General features: G+C 46.6%; 1 protein-coding gene across 2 annotated transcripts in view; it reads left to right on the top strand.

Moving 5' to 3' along the window:
- LOC121291029 (ephrin type-B receptor 1) overlaps nt 1-23,020 on the top strand; it is a 550,430-nt gene that overhangs the window by 464,954 nt on the left and 62,456 nt on the right. For both annotated transcript variants that reach the window (XM_041212061.1, XM_041212060.1), the window contains 2 exons: nt 14,981-15,103; nt 15,293-15,540. In XM_041212061.1, coding sequence (XP_041067995.1) covers nt 14,981-15,103; nt 15,293-15,540 — 371 coding nt within the window. The remainder of the gene's footprint in view (nt 1-14,980; nt 15,104-15,292; nt 15,541-23,020) is intronic.

The following is a 23,020-nucleotide window of genomic DNA, read 5'->3' as shown; positions in this document are numbered from 1 at the left end:
ACCAAGCAGTTTTTGTCAGGCAGGGGTATCAAGAGATCTGGAGCAAAGGTGGGTAAATGGAGTTGAGCTGCCAATATGCCATGATCTAATTGAATAGGAGAACAGTCCAGAAGGGCTGAATGACCTCCTATTGTCTCTAATGTTCCGATGTTCCACTCAGTTATATTGTGAAGGCAGAAAGGGCAGGGCAACTTGAGTGAAGTCAAAGATGTAACTATGGATCTTGGGTTATGTTGAAAAAGAGAGAAACGAGCATTGAAAGCAGTAGAATCAATTTTTATAGGAAAGGATTAGAAAGTGATTTGATAGAGAACTTTAAAATTATGATGGGATGGAACAGAGCAAATAGAAACAGAACAGTTCAAGTGGGTGAGGGATCTAGAACAAGGCAATATAATTATAAGATTAAGTGTAAGACATGGAGCAGGGCAAACCTCTTCACACATGGGGTTATGGAATACGCTGCTTCTGTTTGTGATTAAAGCGACTGAGCCAATGTTTAACAATGGGTTAGCAGAACGGTGAAGGAAAGCAGGATTAAAGGGATATGGGATCAGGGAAAGAAGTAAGTTTAGGATTGTGCCCCCATGCAACGTAAACTACAAGATGGACAGGTGGGCTAAACGGCCAGTTCACATATTGTCATTTCTGGCTGGAATCTTCCTGGCTCCTTGAAGGCAGGTGAATTGTGGTGGGTATAGTCAGTTAAGGCACTTAAAAGGGCAATTAAGCCTGATTTTTTTGACAGATTTGAAATTTTGCGAGCTGTGCAAGCCCCAGACCTCTAGCCCAATGCTGTGTTTGCTTCCCAGCAGCTGAGAGGAGGCAATTTCACAGTGGAAGGTCAGAGCCTCAAAAACTCTAAGGCTGTCGATGAGCTCACCAGCAGCAAGTGGCCAGGCTGCTGTCTCCCCATGTTGCAGATTTGCCATTGAGCTTTTCATGGAGAGGGATGTCGCTGAGGGCTTTATGCGTGTTATTTTCCAGTTACTAATGGGAGGCTCCTTCAGTTTGGCCCTCAGCAGTGTTCTCACCGGCCTTTCAGTGGGGACCACCAGCCTGCTATGTAGAGTACATTGAGATCTTGCACTTCCACCTTTGGAACCTGCCTGCTCTCCTCAACTGGATGGCAAACAAGGAAGAGGCCTGTTACCGGTCGCCTCCCCGAAAATCTCCCCTGCTGGCAGACCACTGACCCAGAAATGGCCTGATACTTGCAAATGTCCCATGCAAAAGATTCCACTCGCTGCGTAATTCCATGTTTATTAATGCTCCTGGGAGGGTTGTAGGGGTCTAAGGAGATTGGTGCAGACACAGATATGCGGTTTGCTAATTGATTGGTGAGCTGTAAACAGCAAGCACCAGGCACTGGTAGAATGTTGCCACAGATGGGCAGCAGTGTCTTACAAGGATGTACAAGTGTGTGTTTTGTGCAGAGTAAATTAGGAGGAGTCTATTACCAGCAATAAATGGTAATGCATCTAACAGCTTATATGGCACTGATGTTTACACAACACCTTGTTAATGGGAAGTTGTTAAACTCCCAGATGGTGCCAGCTGGCTAATCGCACTCATCTGAAAATATATCGAAATAAACATTGTCACAGCTTGAGATTGAATATATTCCTGCGTAATCTCAGTTTACATGAAAGTGTCAGGGAATTCTGAAATATGGTGAGCCATAATATAGACACTTAACGCAACGCAGCCCCTCCAAATTGCTGTACTAAGGAGACAGGAGAGCTAATTTGTGAGTGGTTTGTTCAGCTGCAGCACACTTTACATCCTTGTTACTGACAGCTCACTCTCAGCACTTTACTCTAATTGCATTACTCACTGACTAAAAGCTGCTGCTGTTTGCTTTTTCTGTTTGATTATGCTTTTGGAAGCGGTTTGTTTAAGCAATGCCGCATGGTGGTGTTCGCTAACTGCCGCCGTATTGCACGTTATGCTATACGACTGATCAGGCTCATGTGCATCCAGTTTCCTCTGCCATTGTCTGGAAGGTGGGTCGTGGCATTGGGCATTGGATAGCGTCCGTCTCACCACTTAACAGATCATTTACTCTGTGAATTGTTATTGGGGGTTTTGGGGAGGTAACAACAACCTTCCCAAGTTGGAGGAGAAAGAGGAGGTTGGAATTTCAATTATTCACTCAGGCAGGAAGCCAGTAGGCCCGATATAGACACAGGGCGGAATCGTCCACTCCCGCTGGCGTCGGGCGTGCTCGGCGCGCAAGTGGACAATATGGCGAGACCAAAAACCGATTTCATGATATTGTGAAACCATTTTGCGATCATCCGCTCAGCCTGTCGATGGCGGGTCAAGTTTCCTGCCATCAGACCTCATTGTAATACATCTGTATATCATTATAAGGCCAGCCCATCGGAATCATTCTCCCCCCAACCCTCTCCCCACCGCTGAATCGCCCGCCCACAACAGGATATATAAGGCATGCACTTGGGGCTCTTCACTTTGAAGGGAACTCAGAGATGAGTGCACAGTAACATTTCACAACATTTGAGAGGGTCGTCTGTTGGATTCAAGGTTGAGGTGCCTTGGAGAGGGTGGTGGGGGTAAGGGCTGCCCTGCTGGTGTAGCGACTTCGGGGTGGTGGGGGGTGGGGTGCAAGGGCTGCCCTGTGGTTGATGTACAAGCATGTGCGTGGTGTGGGGAGGGAAGTGGCCATGAATTAGGGACACCTTGTATAAAGTAGCCATTCCTCTGCAGCTGAGACAGTTCAGGAGCAGCCATATTGACAACCGTGGAGTCGGGTCTCTAGCTTATCTGCCCACTCATGCAACACAGAGGCATGAAAGTGCCACTGAGTGCTACAGAGTTTTTTACCCCTCATGCATAGACTGCAAACCAATGAGCATTTTAGTGGATGGAAGAACAGCTGAGCAACTGGGCACATGGTAAAATTCCCTTGCTAAAGCTGGCCATGGAGCAGTCACTGGTGGAGGTGCTCACAGCTCCTTGCAACGTCAACATCCCGGTTTGGACCAGTTACCCGCCATGGTTCAAGCTAACAGTGCAGCCTTGCAGTGCACTAATCTCTGGCCATCAAAGTGCTGGCCAACCCTCTCCGGGATGCAGTAACAGGCCTTCAGACTTAACCAAGAGAGGTTCTTAGAACACCCAAGCTAACCCACGCATCTGTCCCTTTCATCCTGCAGGAGGAGTACATCAGGATCATGGAGCCTGGTGAACCAGCTGTATGCCTCGTGGCCCACAGAGAGCGGAGATGACAGAGAAGAGAATGACTGAGGCTCCTGGCTCCGCAGAGGCAGGAGCAGCAACCTCAGGAAGAAGGGGTAGCTTGGGATCCTGCACACACTGCCGAAGAGCGACTGCCAGCCATCGCTGGTCAGCACCTCACTAGACCCAGGGTCTAGAGACGCTGCCTTTCATTCCTGCAGATAGCCAAGAACCAGTGTCGCTGAAGGCTGCGTTTGTCTAGGGAACTGGTCGGTCACATCTGCCACCTGCTGCAGAATTTGGTGCCAAGGGGACATGGTCAGCATCCACTGCCAGCGGCTGTGAAAGTGATTATGGTGGTCAATTTCTATGCCAGTGGCTCCTTTCAGGGCTCCACAGGGACCTCTGTGGGATCTCACAATCCACCACCCACAAAAGCATCAATGAGGTCATGGATGGAATCTTCGCGAGGGCACACAACTTTGTGCATTTCGCCCGGAATCAGGAAAGCCATTGGATTTGCCCAGATCTCAGTTTTCCCACAGGGGCAGAGTGTGATATACTGCACTCACATGGCGCTCAAATCTCCATCACAACACGTGGGTAACTATCTCAACCGCAAGGGATTCCGTTCTCTGAATGTGCAGCTGGTGAGCGACCAACACAAACACATCCTGCAGGTCTGCACATGGTTTCCAGGGAATGTCCATGACTCCTACATTCTCAGTTGCTCTCACATCCTTGACATCCTCCAGATGCTGCAGGGATGGCTCCTTGGGGACAAGGGCTACCCACAGAGGCCGTGGCTGATGACACCTGTGCGGTGGCCTCAGGCTGCAGCAGAGCGACACTATAATGAGGCTCATGCAGCAGCTCACAACTTGGTGAAGTAAACCATCGGGATGCTGAAGATGAGGTTCTAGTGCCTGAACCGGTCTGGTGGAGCCCTGCAATACAGTCCACAGAGGGTGTCACACACGTCATCGTCTGCGGCGCCCTTTACAACCTGGCGCTGCAACGGGGAGAGGAGCTGGCTGAGGAGGAGATGGAGGAGCTGGAGGTCTCCTCTGATGAGGAGGACGCTAATGAGGAGGAGGAGATCCTCGGAGGTGATGATGATGGGGATGAGGCTCTTGCACTGGGCAGGCATTCTTGAGAGGCTCTCATAGCTGCTAGATTTGTGGAGGATGATGATGATGACATGCAGTGAGGAGACGCCATAGATCCTCACATTGCATTTGTGAACATTTGACTCCAGCCTGGCTGATGGCAGCTAACATACCCTCTGTGAGAATGCTCCTGTCATGGAGATGCAGTGGAGGCCCTATAGTCACTCAAATCCAGGAGGATAGTGACGACATGCAGTGAGGACTCTCCATAGATCTTCACACAGCCTCTGAGAATATCTGACTCCTGTCTGGCGGAGGGCATCTCGCTTGGACTCTGTGATCAGGGTCACATCATAGAGACACAGCCTCTGATTTAAAAACATCTGATCCTTTGTCCACCTTCAGCACCTGACCCTTCAGGAGCACAGCATCACTGGTCACAGATGCTGAAGAGATGGGGCCAGCCCCACCTTAAAGGTGCTGAGAGCACACAGAGAGAATGAGGGAACTCTGTGACACCTGCCCACGACATTCTGGCAGCAATGACCAGCACCATCGAGGTGCGGACACCAGTAATGTGTCCAGGGAGTGTGAGGCCGGAACATCACTTTGGTCTGAAGGCTGCACAAAGCACAGGAAAGAGGTGCTGGCATGAAACACCAGCCTTTATCTTGTGCAGAAAGGTTTCACATCTGAGTGACACGAACACTGCACATCAGAACAAGGAGCCGCAAGCAGGGAGACATTCTTGGGAGTTTATTGACACTAGTGAACATTATGTACAAGTGATTAACACCCATGCCCAGGCTGTGCAACTACTTCTTCTTAACCTTCCTAACCCTGCCGCTACGTCTTGGTGCTCCCCGGACATCCACAGTGGAGGTGGAGGCAGCCTGCTGACTTAAACGCCCTGTCTGTGATGACCTTAGTGAGTGTCCTCTGAAGGGCTGAGACCTGGAGAGCCCCGGCCCGCTTTTGGGGCCTGCTGTGTGGCAGTGACACCCTCCTTGGCCTGTGGAGATGGAGCTGCTGGGGTCATAGGAAGAGGGGATTTGGATGGGCCAGACTCTCCCAGAGTCACCTGGGTGGATGGCCTCAGGGTGTGCACCTGCTAAACCTCCTCCCTATGGGTGCCCGAGGGGCCCTGACTGACTCCTTGAGGAGAAGCTGGAGTAAGATTGAGCTGCCCCGCACCCCTCTCACGTACACACAGTTGGATACCAACCATGAAGTCAGCAATGGGGTTCAGCCCATCCAGCAGTGCAGAACCAATGTCCTGGACCAAGGCCACCTAGGCGGCCGCAATCATACACGTGTTGGCATGCTGGTGCTATCACTTCAATCTGAAGGCAGACAGGCTCCTCCATCATGCCTTGCAATCTGAGGAGCGCAGCGGACAAGCCTTCCTGATGTTCCCGAGTTTGCCTTTGCAGCTCCAGCAATTGTGACATGACCGAGTCCAGAGGCTTGTCTTCTGACTCAGGCTCAGTAATTTTCTGGCCTGCAGCAGTCCTCTGAGTGTTGGTAACCTGAGAGGTCCCTGCCGTCACCTGTTGTGGATCAGAAAGTGCAATGTGTTTACCAAATTGTGATCCCAAGGCGACTCTAAAGCTAGGTCCCACCGAGGTGTGTGTCTCTGCACTGGTGGAGGATGTGGGTGAGCACTGTGATGGGACTTAAAGGAGGGTTTCAGCAGATTCCTCTTCTGAGCTTCCCTTGGGGCTTGATTGAAGGCCCCGGGTCATGGACTCTCTTGGCTGTTGCACTGCTGGATCCTCACTTGGTTGAGCACCGCCAACCTCACCATCAGCACAGGAACAGTCCAGATCCTCGCTGGCCAGCTGGATGGCTCTGTTTTCAAGTTCTTGAGGACCTTGATTTCAGGCATTCCTCCACCTGTCTGCAACCTCTCCCTCTTGTTGTGTGCCAGCTTGCCCTGCATGAATAGAGATGGATAAAGTGTAAGCAGGATGCCTGCCAGGCCAGATGATAAGTATATCTGGCCTGTATGGGTGGTGAGTGGTACTATGGACGGGATGAGGACAATGAAAGCCTGTGTGAGACAATGAATGGAGGTGTCCCTTGAACTGGCAGTGAGTGAAGGTCTTGTGGATGTGTGATGGGTTTGTGAATGTGTGAGTGGAGAGTGATAAGAAGAGTGACTTAACCTGGCAGAATGGATAAGACCATTCATCCTCTTGTGGCACCGGGGGGCTGTCCCCTTTTGCAGGGCATTGGCACTGACCACCACTGCACTGCCTCCTAAGCCAGATTAGTGATGTTGCTGCCCATCCTGTGGCCAGAGTGGGGGTGGAGGACATCACAGCCGGCCTCCACTGCGTCAAAAAGGCGCTCGAGAGACATGTCATTAAATCTGGGGGCTGCAATCTTCTTGCCTTTCGGGGCCCTGTTTTCAATGCAGCAGTCACAGGCTGGCAGCACTGAGAGGTGTGCACGCGGCTGCACTTTAAATATATCGCTTGGTGTGATGAAGTGGTGAGCTGATGGCATGGTGGGTGAATGAGAGCCCACCCGCCATGGAAGCAGCGTGTTTCCTAGGAATACATAATTAATGTAGCTAGTTTGGGACAGTATGGCGTGAAAAGCCACCATTGTGGTCGATGGGTAAAATATCGTTTTATCCGTCCGCTACTGCACTTAGTGCAAATCTAGGATGATTCTGCTCACAGTCTCATGAATCCCATCAATTTCAACTGAAGGGATGGTGCAAACTGCAAATGGATATCGGGGAAGAGGGTGAGAACAGAGCGTGGATGTCCAGGGGACACAAAATGGGCTGTGCTGGGATTTTGGAGTAAGCTGTGCTGGGAAATTGTGGAGACAAGCAGCAAGCTACAGAATTCTTCTCAGCTACAGTCAAGCTGCAGGAGTCTTGTGAGATTTTGCTTTGAGTCTTGGCCTATAATACACATATTTGATGCAAAGCACAAAGAACGAGCAAATGCTACATCCATTCTGCTCTTTTAGCATGGAAATAAACATAAAACATTTTCAACAAAAGCTTGACAGAAACATGTTTGTGTCACAAAGGGTCAATGATGTGTGAAGCCCTTGGAGCGATACAAAGTGATATTATGTGTGGGCTCAGTATGGGTGAGCAGTGACTGTAGAACAGATCGTCAGGTTAATGCCATGCCAGCTCAAACATTGTGGTAACTACCTGCTATGCAGTACTATTGGTTAGTCTTACCTTACCAGATTCCTTAATGTTTGCCACATTCTCCTACATCTACTCCCAGATCCTGAAAGCACCATTAACAGTGTGCACCATGTTCTGCTGATGAGTGGAATACTCTGGAGAGCCACACCAGGCCACTCTCCTCTCACCCACCTCACCTGACATCAGAGAGCAACAGGCATACAGGTTCATGTTGCCACAGATCTCTTCTTTATTGTACCTATATTAGGATTTCTGCCCTTTTATTCTTGTCCGTCACTTCTACCCTTCTCATTCCGTTTTTAGACTGAAAAGTGAAATAAAAATCAATTTCTCGCCATTACAAAAAGCTCCAATAATATTTGCTCCTAGATTTTGTCCATTGCCTTTTAATGACTGAGTCTATTTAAATTTGAATGGCAGTCCTTAAAGGACCACACACTTTCTCAAAATACTGTGGTTCCTTATCTAGCTGTGCTCCTGCTGTAAGCAGGGAGTGTTCATTATCACTGTTTCGTGCAGGTTCAGGCTTAAGTCATCCCAACTTATTCCAGGTTTGTGACTCCACTCTCGGATATGCACCCATGCCCTCCACACATCCACACACAACCTTCACTTCAAGATCATAGTTAGGCATGCAAGTGTGTATGCACATGCGTGTGTGTTGCACATGTGTTGTGTGTGTCATGATTGCGTGCATGTGTGCGCATGGTATAGCCAGGTGCACATCACGGGCAGGGAGAGTTCACACCTGGAAACTCATTTCAGATGAATGTGCGCTCAATCCCAAACTGTATGATTGATGAAACAGATTTGGAGACTCTGCTGTTGGCAAGACCCTACATGCAATCAAAGTGGACCAAAAGATTGGGGGTAAGAGTGCCCAGGGTATCAGTAATCCATGCTGGTTGCAATTGGGGTCTGGAAGAAGTGCTACTGAATGCAAGTATGGATAACACATGCCCAGTGTGAGCCTTTTCCTCCTCCTAAAATGTCAAAAAGCCCTAAGGCGATGCCCTGATGTTAGTCATGGCTCACTCAGAGGTTGCGGGTTGAACCCACACCACAATGACTTAAAGCAAAATACAGGCTGACACCCCTGGTCCGGTACTGAGGGAATGCCGCACTGTCAGAAGTGCTGTCTTTCAGGTGAAACATTAAACTGAGGTTATGTCAGATATCACCTGTCAGGTGGATATGAAGGATCACATGGTCCTGGTCAGTATTTATCTCTCAACCATCACAGCATTATCAGATTGCTGTTTGTGGGAGTTTTGCTGCATGCTAATTTCCTACCATGTCTCTCATTTCACAACAGTGATGATACTTCATTGGCTGTAAAGCATTTTGGGATGTGCCAGATGCTTATATAAATGCAAGCTCTTTTTTTCCTTTTTCTATTCCTTATGTGTTAGCTGGAACACTAAGTAACAGCAGACAGCACTACCAAGTCACCCTTACATTGCTATTTACCCGAAATTCACCAAGGTGTCCTCTTTATTGGGACCCTGAGGTCATTGGTTAGTATCCTCCTCACTGCCCTATCCGAAAACAGATGGAACCTGAGACTTACTGATCGGTATGGTCAATTCCTGAAGAGACAGAACAGTAATCCACTGAACCATCGGAACAACCCGATGGAATTCCTGTTAAAAGAGTGGCTAACATAGGTTTGACCACTGTTGAAATCAGTCACCTTCCAGTTATTTTATTTTAAAGTATAACAGCCAATGGCAACTTTTGTTTTTCATAACAGCAACACTGGAAAGGGAGAGTTTTCAGGACTTTTAAACCAGGGGTGAGGGTGAGACGAATGCTGCTAGGAAATCAGGAAGCTAGATCTTATCAGCAGGAGGGGAAGAGGGTTGTGATTGACAGGCACTTGAAATTTGCTCATAGCTCTTTGAGTGGTTTGAAGCCAAACTGTATATATAAGGGGTAACCTTACCCTGCTATGGACCTGATCTGAACCCATGGCACCATGAAATCAAGAGTAAAATATGTCAATGAATTTTAACAGTTTAGCATAGTTTTATGATTTGGTATTACTATTTTTACAGTAAAGCAGTCACAATATTGTATCATGCATTGTCTAAGGGATGTTTTATAATGCATGAGAAGGAGTGTGTTGCTGCTGGTACTGTGGGCTTTGTTCAGGCACTGCATCAACTTGCAGGGCTCAAAGCCTAACTGGAGCATTGGGAACAAGTGAAGCAATGGGCGATTTAAAGCTTTCGCCTTCTCCTCCACTCCTCCGACATCAGAAAGGAGATGGATAAGGAAAGCATCTCTCTGAGTCAGTGAGCAATCCTCTGATTCAGCAAAGCGGACAGGCCTGGAAGATTACCCTGCAAGGTAAATTTTGCCATGCCTATGCTCAGTACTCACCCCAGCAATCCACCATGTTGGATTGGCAGCTTGTCATCTTTCTCTTGTCATTTTAATAGGAACTATTATTTAGTGAGTGAGAATGTATCTTAAATAAACATTGGTCTTGGGGATGTCTGGTAAGTCAAGTAAAAAGCCTGGGAATAGGAGTTCCCAGGCCCCAGCCTTCACTGACTGTTTCCAGCAGTCAATTTTTGGTCTGTTCCAGATTTGGTTCCTTATATTAGAGCTGGTGCAGGGACTACCTAAACTAGGCACCTTTCCTTCCCTCCTCTCAGTGGGACGCAGCTAACTTTGGAGATCAGAATGTCCAAAAGCACCCAGTGTAGGTAGTCCCTGCACCAGCTCTAATATGAGGAACCAAATCTGGGACAGACCAAAAATTGACTGCTGAAAACAGTAAGATGTGGCATTTCTGGCCTCCTTTAGGGCACATTTCTGCCTCTGAGGGTGTGAGACTAGGCAAGGGAGGCAGACTGGATCCTCAAAAAATATATATAAATATGTATTTTATCTTTGCATTCTTGTGTTCAAAGTTGGATAAGGATGAATTTGTTCCAGTCACAGAAAGTTCAGCAACCTGAAAACAGAGGTTTAAAACAATTGGAGATTGAATCAGAGGGGAACAGTTTTACAGGGAGTTGTTGTGAACTGGAACACGCTGCCTGAAAGGGCAGTGGAAGCAGATTCCATTGTAACTCCCAAAAATGAATTGGATAAATACTTAAAAAGAGAATTTAGCAAAACTGAGGAAAGAGCAGAAGGGTGGAGTTAATTGGATAGCTCTTTGAAAGAGTCAGCACAGATATAAAGGACCTCCTTCTATGCAACATGGTTCTATGATTCTTAGTCTGAATGGCAGAATTGGCACTGCAAGATATCCATTGGCACTATCCAAAGGAAGGGGAGTCCATTCAGCCCCTCAAGCCTATCCTGCCATTCATTTAAATTGTGACTGATCTGTAGCTTAACTCCATTTATTCACCTTTGATCCCTATCCCTCGGTTACATGTACACAATAATAATCTATCAATCTCAGTCATAAAAATTTCAATTCACCCAGCTTTTTGGGGTTAGATTCCTACCGTCTATTATGTGAAAGCATGCTTTCTGATTTTATCCCTTGAATGCTGCTGGATAGACTTGTGGAAAAGTTGAATTTTTGAGAGAAACTTTGTAAGCCATCATGGGGTCAACTTTTAGATGGTACTGTGTTTGAGGGGCTGGCATGTTGTTTGATTTGGGCCCAATAAAGGCTATTGCAATGGAATAAAGTAAAAAACCACCAACAATAAAGAATTGATATGAATTATCATTCATAATCTGACCTTTTTAATAATTGGAATAAATAAGAACAAAACATAAACGTAGAAACACTTTAAGCATTTACTTTACCGGTATACATTTTCATTAGTATTTTTATAATTACAATGAAATCAGCTATTTCCATTAACATCACCAGGATCACACTTTGGTTCTGAAATTTTTGGGCTTTGACCCCTGAAAAACAAAGAGGGTCGTTCACATGAGGTATTTGAGAATTTGTGTTTTAGGCCACAAATCCATGGGATCAATGTTTACCTAATTATGTACAGTAACCCCTTGGATCACATTTTGAAGCAATTTTGGGGCCATTTTGTTTCCACCCCTTCCTCCTTGGACACTACCTCATGTACAATTCACCTGTACAATCCACCTGTGCAATTCACCTGTATAATTCTAAGGACCCAGGCCAATTCTGGGCACTTTAGCAAAGTGGCAATTTTTGGTGTGAGGCTGGATAACTATCATCACCCGCCACAAAACACCCCTGTTCCACTGTCACCCAACACCCACATAAATCACTTTGCCTTTGGGTGATGGTATAAAAAAGGCACTTGCCTATCCTTGGTCCATTGTACCTTCTCTCCACTCTTAATTCAACATAACACCATGTTGTCACATTGCATTTTTAATGGAATAACACCTCCCAAGGCGTTATGCAGGAGCATCATCAAACAAACTATCTCACCAAGCCACAGAAGGAGATGTTGGGCTGGATTTTCGCCCTTGAGGCAAATAATGAGAGTCGGAAAATTTCCCAGCTCAGCCCACCTGCCCTTGGAGAAGGTACCCACAGAGGTGGTATTTTCATTCCGGGGGTGCGGGTGCTAACAAGGTTTGGGCCCGGTGACCCAGAAAGTATTCGGAGACAGCCACAGGGGCTGCTGCGTGCAGAGGAGGGTGGGTTAAAAGGCCCACGTTGGTGATATGGGATTTCGTCCAAGTTTTTTTTTAAAAGCTGTAAGATGCTCTAGCCCTCAGCCCTCACATTGTTTCACACCCCTCACATTTCCCATGTCCCATCCATGACATCTCATGCCCTCCACCCACCCCCAATAGCCCCACATGCTTTCCATGTTAAGCTATGCCCCCCATCCACACCTCCCATGGCTCCTCAGGCCCTCCATGCCAAGTGTTGCCCCTCCGCACCTGCCTGTGGCACTTCATGCCTGTTCACCCACTATACACACTGTAGAGAACCAATGAAGTATATAGCAACAACAGAATGTGTTTTAAAAAACTTTTAAAAAGCCATTCATTCATAAAAATTGCTTTTACTACAGCCCAATAAAAGTGTCAGTCATCCAGACCTTTTTAAAGCATCAAAAGCTTTATTGCAAGCCCTTGAAACTTCTTTATCTTGTATGAATAAATATTGTGAAATTGACAGAATAGATCACACGGCCAAATCTGTCAGCTAAGCAATGTTTTTCCTGGGGCACAACTGTTTCAACACTGTAAAGGATGTTTGAGAACCGGCATCCATTAGGGTACTAAAAAACCTAGAGAAAACATTGTTTGATTGACAGCCCTGGCTCTCTGATCTATTCCGTCAGTTTCAGTTTTTATACAAGAAAGAGGTTTCAAGTGCTTGCAATTTCTGGTATTGATACATTAAAGGTCTGGATGATTAACACTTTAATTGGGCTGCAGCAAAAACAACTTTTATGAATGAATGACTTTTTATAAAAAGTCTCTGAGACATTCTATTGTCACGATAGGGCTCATTGACTCTGTACAGTGTATAGTGGGTGAATAGGCATAGATGTGCCACAGCTCAGCATGGAGGGGTAAAACTTGTCATGGAGGGCATGGGAGACCTTGGGGTGGATGGAAAGAAAGAGCTTGGCATAGGTGAGAACCTTTTGAAAGGTCCCCTCATTCAGATTATCAGTCACAACACCTCTGAGGTGTCATGAACCACAACACTATGAAAAGCTGGCCCCAACTCCATGAAAATTGTGGAGGAGTAGGACATGCCTATCCCTTCAATGGAGCCCGCCGGGCCAAGAGTGCCGGTTGTTGGCTCAGGACCTGAACCAGCTCCCACCCTTAAGTAGCACTGATGAAATTTGGAAACCCCAGGAGCAGGATCCAGAATCCCAGAATCTGATGCCAACTGCCATCTTCACACCTCCATGGAGTCTCCTACTCCATAAAAATCTAGTCTGTTGGTTCAAATGACCAAAATCTTGGTCAAAAATGTAGGTTTTAAGGAGTGTCTTAAAGGAGAAAACTGAGGAAGACAGGGAGGGAGGTAGAGGGAGGGAATTCCAGGGCTTAGGGCCCAGGCAGCTAGAGGCATGGCTGCCAATGCTGGAGTAAATAAAAATAGGGATGCACAAGAGGCCAGATTAGAGGAATGCAGATTACCTTGCAGGTTTGTGGGAATGGAGGAGGTTACAGAGACAGGGAGAGGCAAGGCCATGGATGGATTTGAAAACAAGGATGAGAATATTAATGTCAAGATGTCATTTGACTGGAGGCCAATGTAGATCAGCGAGGTCAGAGGGATGATAAGGGAATGGGACTTGGTGCGACTTAAGATGTGGATGACCTCAAGTTTATGGAGAGTAGAATGTGGGAGAGCAGCCAGGAGAGTGTTGGAATTGTCACGTCTAGAGGTAACAAAGGCATGAATGAGGGTTTCAGCAACAGATGAACTGAGTCAAGGGCAAAGTTAGGTGATGTTACAGAGGTGGAAATAGGTGGGCTCTGTTCAAATAAGAGGTTGGAAGCTTGTTTCGGAGTCAACTCCATTTCGATTGCAGTCAGTGAATGAAATGAATAAAAAGTTGGGTTACAGCCGAGACTACATCTTCCTAAGGCTGCTGCAAAGATCATTTTACAGTAATTTGATAAATATTGAATGCCAATTCTGGGCATCCGCACTGCTGATACAATGCTTAAATCCACAGCAGCCAACTTCAAGCCACTACATCAAAGCTGGCATGCTGACTGTCACAAAGACTAATCTGCATGGCTATATGCTGTGATAAGGTAGGAAATAGAGCGAGGACTGCTTCTACAGGCATCCCTCGGGTACAGGTTTCAGCATCAGCCCTGCTTGTCATTCAGTTCACATGCCAGAGTTAGGCATGACAGCTATAAGTAGAGCAGGACAAGGAAGGGGTGTATTGTCTACAATTAATATTTCAAGAGCTGTTTAAACATTCCTGCATTGATATTTAGGCAGAAAATTAAGATTCACTCCAGACTCTTGACCTACTGGCCACTGAGCTCCTAATGATGTTGTAATGAGGCGAGAATATGAGCTAAACTAAGAATATATGCAGATGAGGCTATTGGAAGGGGAATGGGCAGAGAGAAAAGAGAAAGTGAAAACTTAATCGATCTGCAGAAGTCTCACTTTAAATTCTGATCGCATAATCAAGCCTTCTTTTCTATAGCTGCTTCTGCTCTTTATTGTAATAAAGTATTTCAAGTTGTTGAATTGTTCGATACCTCCAGCCACTTCTGTCTGTTGGCAAAGCATTATTGCTGTGAGAATAAATTAATGCATCCAAAGGTAGAAGGAAGCTCATAAATCATGAGGTTCAGCAATTGAGGGGAGCGCTAAGTGCCCTTTTTTAGGCTATTTCTTTGCTGCTCTCTAGCAGAACAGAAAAATTGAAGCGTCATTTTTTTTCCTCCAGCAGATCAGTGTTTTGGTATTCATTACAAGCACCGCAAAGGGATGGAAGGCTCTAACTAGTTTGTTTTTATCAAAATGCCGTGACAGCAGCTGATTTGACTGATATCTGCTGTCTGTTCTCTCTAGGTTCTCCCGGGATGAAGATCTACATTGATCCATTCACTTATGAGGATCCAAATGAGGCCGTCCGGGAGTTTGCCAAGGAGATTGATGTCTCTTGTGTGAAAATTGAGGAAGTAATTGGAGCAGGTACATCTTGTTGGGTTTGAGATGCTGTGCATGTTGATTGACTTCTCCTGACTGGAATATATTCCGACTCTTTTTGCTGCTGTTGTAATTGAAACTTGTTTTCTTCTGTTGTAAATTGACTTCCTAATTTCTCTATTCATTCCTGACCCTCTCCTTCTTCTCTCCTTCTCGCCACCCACCTCCCCCCAGGAGAATTTGGGGAAGTCTACAAAGGTCGTCTCAAATTGCCGGCAAAACGGGAAATCTCTGCAGCAATTAAGACCCTGAAGGCGGGCTATTCCGAGAAACAGCGGCGGGACTTTCTGAGTGAGGCCAGTATCATGGGTCAGTTTGACCATCCAAATATCATCCGGCTGGAGGGCGTGGTAACCAAAAGTCGTCCCGTGATGATCATCACAGAGTTTATGGAGAATGGAGCTCTGGATTCATTCCTAAGGGTAAATGTTTAAGCTAGTCATCACCAGAAGGCCAGGTCAAACAATCTTCAGCTTTTCCAATTCTTGTTCAGTACTCAAAAAAAGAAGCAAAACTGAAATGTAATCAAAGCTACAACAGTTAATCAGAATGGGCATGCATAAAACAATCTTCATTATTAGTGATATGGTGATTACAAGCCTGCATAATTTTTACATGGATGCTTGGATTGGAGGGACTTGTTTCCAATCAGATCGAGTTTATTCACCATTGTTATGTTTGTAACAAATGTTTCAGGTTTATATTGTAGTCTAGGAGGTTTATCTTGGACTGGGGGTGTTATTTTTTTTATTCATTCAAGGGATGTGGGCTTTGCTGACGGGGCCAGCATTTATTGCCCATTTCTGATTGCTCTTGGGAAGGTGGTGGTGAGCTGCCATCTTGAACCGCTGCAGTCCATGCAGTGTAAGTATGCCCACCATGCTGTTAGGAAGGGAGTTCCAGGATTTTGACCCAGTGACAGTGAAGGAAAAGCGATATATTTCCAAGTCAGGATGGTGAGTGACTTGGAGGGGAACATGCAAGTGGGGGTGTTCCCATCCATCTGCTGTCCTTGTACTTCTAGATGGTAGTAGTCATGGGTTTGGAAGGTGCTGTCGAAGGAAACTTGGTGAATTCCTCCTTTGCATCTTGTACATGGTACACACTGTTGCTACTGTGCATCGGTGGTGGAAGTAGTGAATATTTGTGTATGTGATGCCAATCAAGCAGGCTGCTTTGTCCTGGATGGTGTCAAGCTTCTTGAGTGTTGTAGGAGCTGCACTCATCTAGGCAAGTGGAGAGTGTTCCATTACACTCCTGACTTGTGCCTTATAGATGGTGGACAGGCTTTGGGGAGTCAGGAGGTGGGTGACTTGCAGCAGGATTCCTAGCCTCTGACCTGCGCTTGTAGCCACAGTACTTATATGGCTAGTCCAGTTCAGTTTCTGGTCAATGGTAACCCCTCAGGATGTTGATAGTGGGCGATTCAGTGATGGTAATGCCATTGAATGTCAAGGGGTGATGGTTGGATTCTCTGTTGTTGGAGATGGTCATTGCCTGGCACTTGTGTGGCACGAATGTTACTTGCCACTTGTCAGCCCAAGCCTGGATATTGTCCAGGTCTTACTGCATCTGGACATGGACTGCTTCAGTATCTGAGGAGTTGCAAATGGTGCTGAACATTGTGCAATCATCAGTGAACATCCCCACTTCTGACCTTATGATGGAAAGAAGGTCATTGATGAAGCAGCTGAAGATGGTTGGACCAAGGAAATTACCCTGAAGAGCAATTGGACTGCGGGTGTTTTGTTAGACTGGGGGTTTTACACTGCACTGGGCTGACTTTGTATTAAACATGGGGATGGGGGCGGGGGGGGGCATTTCTTTTTGATTAGGGTGTTTACATTGGTTTAGGAGGGTTTGTATTGACTTATGGGGTTTATGTTCGACTGTGGGAATTTATATAGGACTGTAGAGGATTCGATTTGACTGGGGGGTGAAAATGGACTGGGGGTGTTGTGTTGGACTGGATGGTTGTATTTGATTTGGGAGATGGGAGGTGGGTCGTTGGGGTTGTATTGGACTTGGTGGGGGGGTGTTATATTGGACTGGGCATTTATATTGGACTGGTTGTATTGATCTTTTGATGTGGGCAACAGTGGAAGGACAATATTCATTGCCCCACTGTACTTCCTTTGAGAGCATTAAATGTCAACCTCGATCAATCACAGGAGGCCAGAGAGTTCTCCTGGCCTCCATCAAGGACACTGAAGACCACAGTTTGTGAAGCCCAGAGGTTGACCAAATGGCTGCCAGCTGAGGTGGAACCTCTGGCAGGATTCTGGCAGCACACACCGCATAATACTCAACTATTAACTGGTACAGTGATCAGTGTGCACAATCTATTAGCCGCACAGAGATGTCACTCTTCAGTCAGCATCATTGAAGGACAACCAGTCAAATTCTTTTCAAACAGAAGTATTTTTTTAACTTATGGCCAGGAGCTTGCTGCACACCTTCATTGGATCAGTGTCAGTCAGCTCTACCTGTCAACCAGTGGTCAATACAGCTATCATTTTGTTGATATTTCTCTTGGCCCGAGGTCAGTGTGTAGCATGCTGAAACTTGAAAAGCTGGGTTCAAATGAAGTAACTAAAATCGCAAGAGAAAAATTGAACTTAATATTGAATGGTTTATTTACCAGTGTAAGGCCATGTGAGGTTCATTGCTAATTGCTGTGGCAAGAACAGAAGGAGCTGTATAGACCTCTCTGCTAAAGGTGTGTTCAGTGTCCAGTGCTGCAGCAGTGAAAGTTTTGTCCTGGAACCCACCAGGATTGTGACCCAGGAAATCTTGGTTGCTAAACGTGTAGTACCCACCGATACAGCCTCCAAAGACAAAATCTCAGGCCCCATGATTTCGACAAATGTTCAAAAACACATTGATAAAATAAAGATTTTGAGAAGAGGTTTCACTGACAGGGCAATTGTAGTTAGAATGAGCTCAATAAAATTGATTTGAAAACAGCTTGAGAATAAATAAGAATGGGATGCTGCTGATCTGTGATATCTCATCAAAGGTTGGATGGTTTTAATTATGCCAGAGACTTTTTCAAATGTGACTTTTATTTCACAATGGAGAAACACTCTGTCATTCACATTCACTAAGCTAACAAGCAATTTGAAATCCTGACAGCTGAAAGCCACTGTTTGAGTCAAAAGTTTTGCGTGCTGTTCAAAGGAGGATGAGAACGGGTTTCTCAGTTAAACTATGTTGGGAAAATCATAATTCTCTGCAGCAATAACCTGGACAGACCAGGAACATTCTGGACTGCACCAAGGCAACTGTTGGCGGTGCCTCCATCAGCTTCCATGCTGCAGGATGAGGGTGTAGGAACTCGATCTCTGGTGATTGTTCTCCTGTCACCATATATGAACTGTCCTGTGTGTGGGGTGATCAAATTTTCCAGATTCTTTTAATAGTTTCGAGCAAGATATTTTTGGCTTCTGTGTTTCAGCCTATGACTATGGGAGAGACCTAACATCTCGAGAATGTTTTCACTTGTCATGTTACTGAGGTAAGAGTTCACTCTCTGCCTCTTGGTTACAAACAGAAAAGAAAGAGAGACCCAAATTTTTACAGACAAGGAAGGGATGCACACCTTAGCCAAAATGCTGCTGGAACCCTGAATCTGGAAGTCCTGCTCCCATACCTGGCACCCACCATTTTCACTGGTGTGGGGCGGTGTGGGGGCTGGGGGAGGTGGGGTGGGGGGGAGGCGGTGACAGTGAATGGGGGTGAGACATAGTTCACATATCCATGGTTTGCTGAGCAGCAGCACATTTAAAAGCGCAGCTGCCTTCACAGGGAGCAATTCTCGTCACCCAGGTTTCTGAAACAGGACTCTTGGGCTTTACAACTTTGAGAAAAAGATCTAAACCTACTGGAGTTCTAAGAGAGCTCACATACCCTTTTGGAAAGGCCAGGGACCATTTTAGGATTGTTAAGAGTAGATATGAATGTGTGTAAAAGGTGGATAAAGTCTCTGGAACTGTCAAGTCATTTAAATCCCCTGCTCTTTAAATTTCGGGAAAAAAACAGACTCTCAGTTTTTTTTATTCTTTGATGGGATGTGAGTGTCACTGACAAGGCCAGCATTTGCTACCAATCCCTAATTGTCCTTGTGCTGAATACCTTGCTAGGCCATTTCAGAGGGCAGTTAACAGTCAGCCATGTTGCTGTGGACCTGTAGTCACACATAGGCCAGACCAGGTGAAGTTGGCAGATTTGCTTCCCTAAAGGGCATTAGCGAATCAAATGGTTTCTTGTACAATTGATGATAGTTTCAAGATTACCCATTACTGAGGCCAGTTTTATATTCCAGATTTTATTAATTTAATTTACATTCCTCCAGCTGCCATGATGGGATGAGGGACAATGGGGGCGGGCGCAGGGGCATAGGATACCATGGACGGGAAGGTAAAAGGGGCCATGGGTGGGTGAGAGTGGGGCATGAGTTGGCATGAATAGGGCATGGGGAGTGCATGAGGGTTGAGAGCCTTACTTTTTTTATTATAACTAGGAAAAAAATCCCAGGGCACAAAGGTGGACTTTGAAACAGCCTGCTCAGAACTCGACTGCCCCTGTGGTCGCCTACACGGCATTTCTGGGGTGGCGGGCTTGACTCCATTTAGCATTCACCCTGTCAGGGCGAAATTCAGGCCATTTGGGGCAATTTCTCCCGAGTTGGGTTTGGGGAGTCAGGAAAATTCCCAACTCTGGGCATCTGACTTGGGAGTGAAAATTCAAGCTAGGGATTTTCAGCTGATTGCTCTGCTCCATGATTCCATGAGAAATGCAAAGCTGTTGAACACACATACACTCTCACACTCACACACCCACACTCATATGCTCTCACACTCACATGCTCTCTCTCATACACCCTCACACACACACAAACACATAAAATCACAGGGGAGGCAGTGGCAGTGCATAGTGGTATTGCCACTGGACTAGTATTCCAGAGACCCAGGGTAATGCTCTGAGGATCTGGGTTTGAATCCCACCACGGCAGATGATGAATTCAATAAGAATTTGGACTTAAAAGTCTAATGATGACCATGAAACCACTGTTGATTGTTGTAAAAACCCATCTGGTTCACTAATGTCCTTTAGGGAAGGAAATCTGCTGTCCTTACCTGGTCTGGCCTACATGTGAGTCCAGACCAACAGCAATGTGTTTTTTTAAATTCATCCCCAGAATGCGGGCTTCGCTGGCTGGTCCAGCATTCATTGCCATTGAGAAGGTGGTGGTGAGCTGCCTTCTTGATCTGCTGCAGCCCATGTGGTGTAGGTACACCCAGAGTGCTGTTAGGAAGGGAGTTCCAGGATTTTGACCCAGTGACAGTGAAGGAAGGGTAATATATTTCCAAGTCAGGATGGTGAGTGACTTGGAGGGGTACTTCCAGGTGGTGGTGCTCCCATCTATCTGCTGCCCTTGTCCTTCTAGATGGTAGTGGTTGTGTGTTTGGAAGGTGCTGCATAAGGAGCCTTGGTGAATTCCTGCAGTGCATCTTGTAAATGGTACACACTGCTGCTACTTTGCATCGGTAGTGGAGGGAGTGAATCTTTGTGGATGTGGTTCCAATCAAGTGGGCTGCTTTGTCCTGGACGGTGTCAAGCTTCTTGAGTGCTGTTGGAGCTGCACTCATCCAGGCAAGTGGGGAGTATTCCATCACACTCCTGACTTATGCCTTGTAGATGGTGGACAGGCTTTGGGGAGTCATTAAGGTGAGTTACTCGTCGAACGATTCCTAGCCTCTGACCTGCTTTTGTAGCAACAGTATTTATATGGCTAGTCCAGTTCAGTTTCTGGTCAATGGTAACCCCCAGGATGTTGATAGTGGGGGATTCGGTGATAGAAATTACATTGAATGTCAAGTGGAGACGGTTGGATTCTCTCTTGTTGGAGATGGTCATTGCCTGACACTTGTATGGCGCAAATGTTTCCTTGCCACTTGTCAGCCCAAGCCTGCATATTGTCCAGGTCTTGCAGCATTTGGACATGGACTGCTTCAGTATCTGAGGAGTCACGAATGGTGCTGAACATTGTGCAATCATCAGCGAACATCCCCACTTCTGACCTTATGATGGAAGGAAGGTCATTGATGATGCCACTGAAGATGGTTGGGCCAAGGGCATTATCCTGAGGAACTCCTGCAGTGATGTGCTGGAGCTGAGATGATTGACCTCCAACAACCATAACCATCTTCCTTTGTGCTAGGTATGACTCCAACCAGTGGAGAGTTTTCCCCCTGATTCCCATTGACGCCAGTTTTGCTCGGGCTCCTTGATGCTGCATTCGGTCAAATGCGGCCTTGATGGCAAGAACAATGACTCTCACCTCACCTTGGGAGTTCAGCTGTTTTCCCCATGTTTCAACCAAGGCTGTGATGAAGCCAGGAGATGAGTGGCCCTGGCAGAACCCAAAATGGGCCTCAGTGAGCAGGTTATTGCTAAGCAAGTGCTGCTTGACAACACTGTTGATGATCCCTTCCATTACTTTATTGATGATGGGGCAGTAATTGGCCAAGTGTTTGTGTGCAGAGCATATCTGGGCAATTGTACACATAGCCGTGTAGATGCTAGTGTTGTGGCTGTACTGGAACAGCTTGACTAGAGGCGTAGCAAGTTCTGGAGCACAAGTCTTCAGTACTATTGCCGGAATATTGTCAGGGCCCATAGCCTTTGCAGTATCCAGTGCCTTCAGTTATTTCTTGATATCACATGCTGGTGACCTCCGGAGGAGGCTGAGGTAGATCACCCACGGCACTTCCTGCTGACAATTTTAGCAAATGCTTCAGCCTTCTCTTTTTGCACTGATGGGCTGGGCTCCTCCATCGTTGAGGATGGGGATATTTGTGGAGCCTCCTCCTCCAGTGAGTTGTTTAATTGTCCACCACCATTCACGACTGGATGTGGCAGGACAGCAGACCTTAAGTCTGATCTGTTGATTGTGGGATCGTTTAGCTCCGTCTAACACATGCTGCTTATGTTGTTTGGCACTCAAGTAGTCCTGTGTTGTCGCTTCACCAGGTTGACACCTTACTTTTAGATATATCCTGGGGCTGATCCTGGCATGCCCTCCTGGACTCTTCATTGAACCAGGGTTGATCCCCTGGCTTGATGGTAATGGTAGAGTGGGGAATATATTGGACGATTAGATTGTGTTTGAGTACAACTCTGCTGCTGCTGATGGCCCACAGCACCTCATGGATGCCCAGTCTTGAGTTGCTAGATCTGTTTGAACTCTATTCCATTTAGCATGATGGTAGTGCCGTATAACACGATGGAGGGTATGTTCAACATGTAGGCAGGACTTCGTCTCCACAACGAGTGTGTGGTGGTCACTCCTACCAATACTGTCATAGACAGGTGCATCTGTGGCAGGCAGGTTGGTGAGGATGAGGTCATGTATGTTTTTCCCTCTTGTTGGTTCTCTCACCACCTGTCGCAGACCCAGTCTAGCAGCTATGTCCTTTAAGACTCGGCCATCTCAGTCAGTAGTGGCGCCACTGAGCCACTCCTGGTAATGGACATTGAAGTTCCCCCACCCAGAGTACATTCTGCGCCCTTGCCACCCTCAGTGCTTCCTCCAAGTGGTGCTCAACACCAAGCTCCAAGTGGAGCTGAGGGATGGCGGTCTGTTGTAATCAGCAGGAGGTTTCCTTGCCCGTGTTTGACCTTTTGCCATGAGACTTCATGGGGTCCAGAGTTGATATTGAGGACTCCCAGGGCACCTCCCCGCTGAGTGTATACCACTGTACCGCCTGGGTCCATCCTGCCGCTGGGACAGCCCATTTCAAAAATTAAAACACCTCTACTTATTACAAACAGTGAGAAAGAAAGGAGTTCAGGTTTGCCTCTCTCACATATCCATAACACTAAAAATTCCTAACCCCT

Source organism: Carcharodon carcharias, chromosome 2, assembly GCF_017639515.1.
Source record: "Carcharodon carcharias isolate sCarCar2 chromosome 2, sCarCar2.pri, whole genome shotgun sequence".
Classification (NCBI taxonomy): Eukaryota; Metazoa; Chordata; class Chondrichthyes; order Lamniformes; family Lamnidae; genus Carcharodon; species Carcharodon carcharias.
Note: the sequence above shows the minus strand (reverse complement) of the source record. Positions and strands in the feature narration are given on the sequence as shown.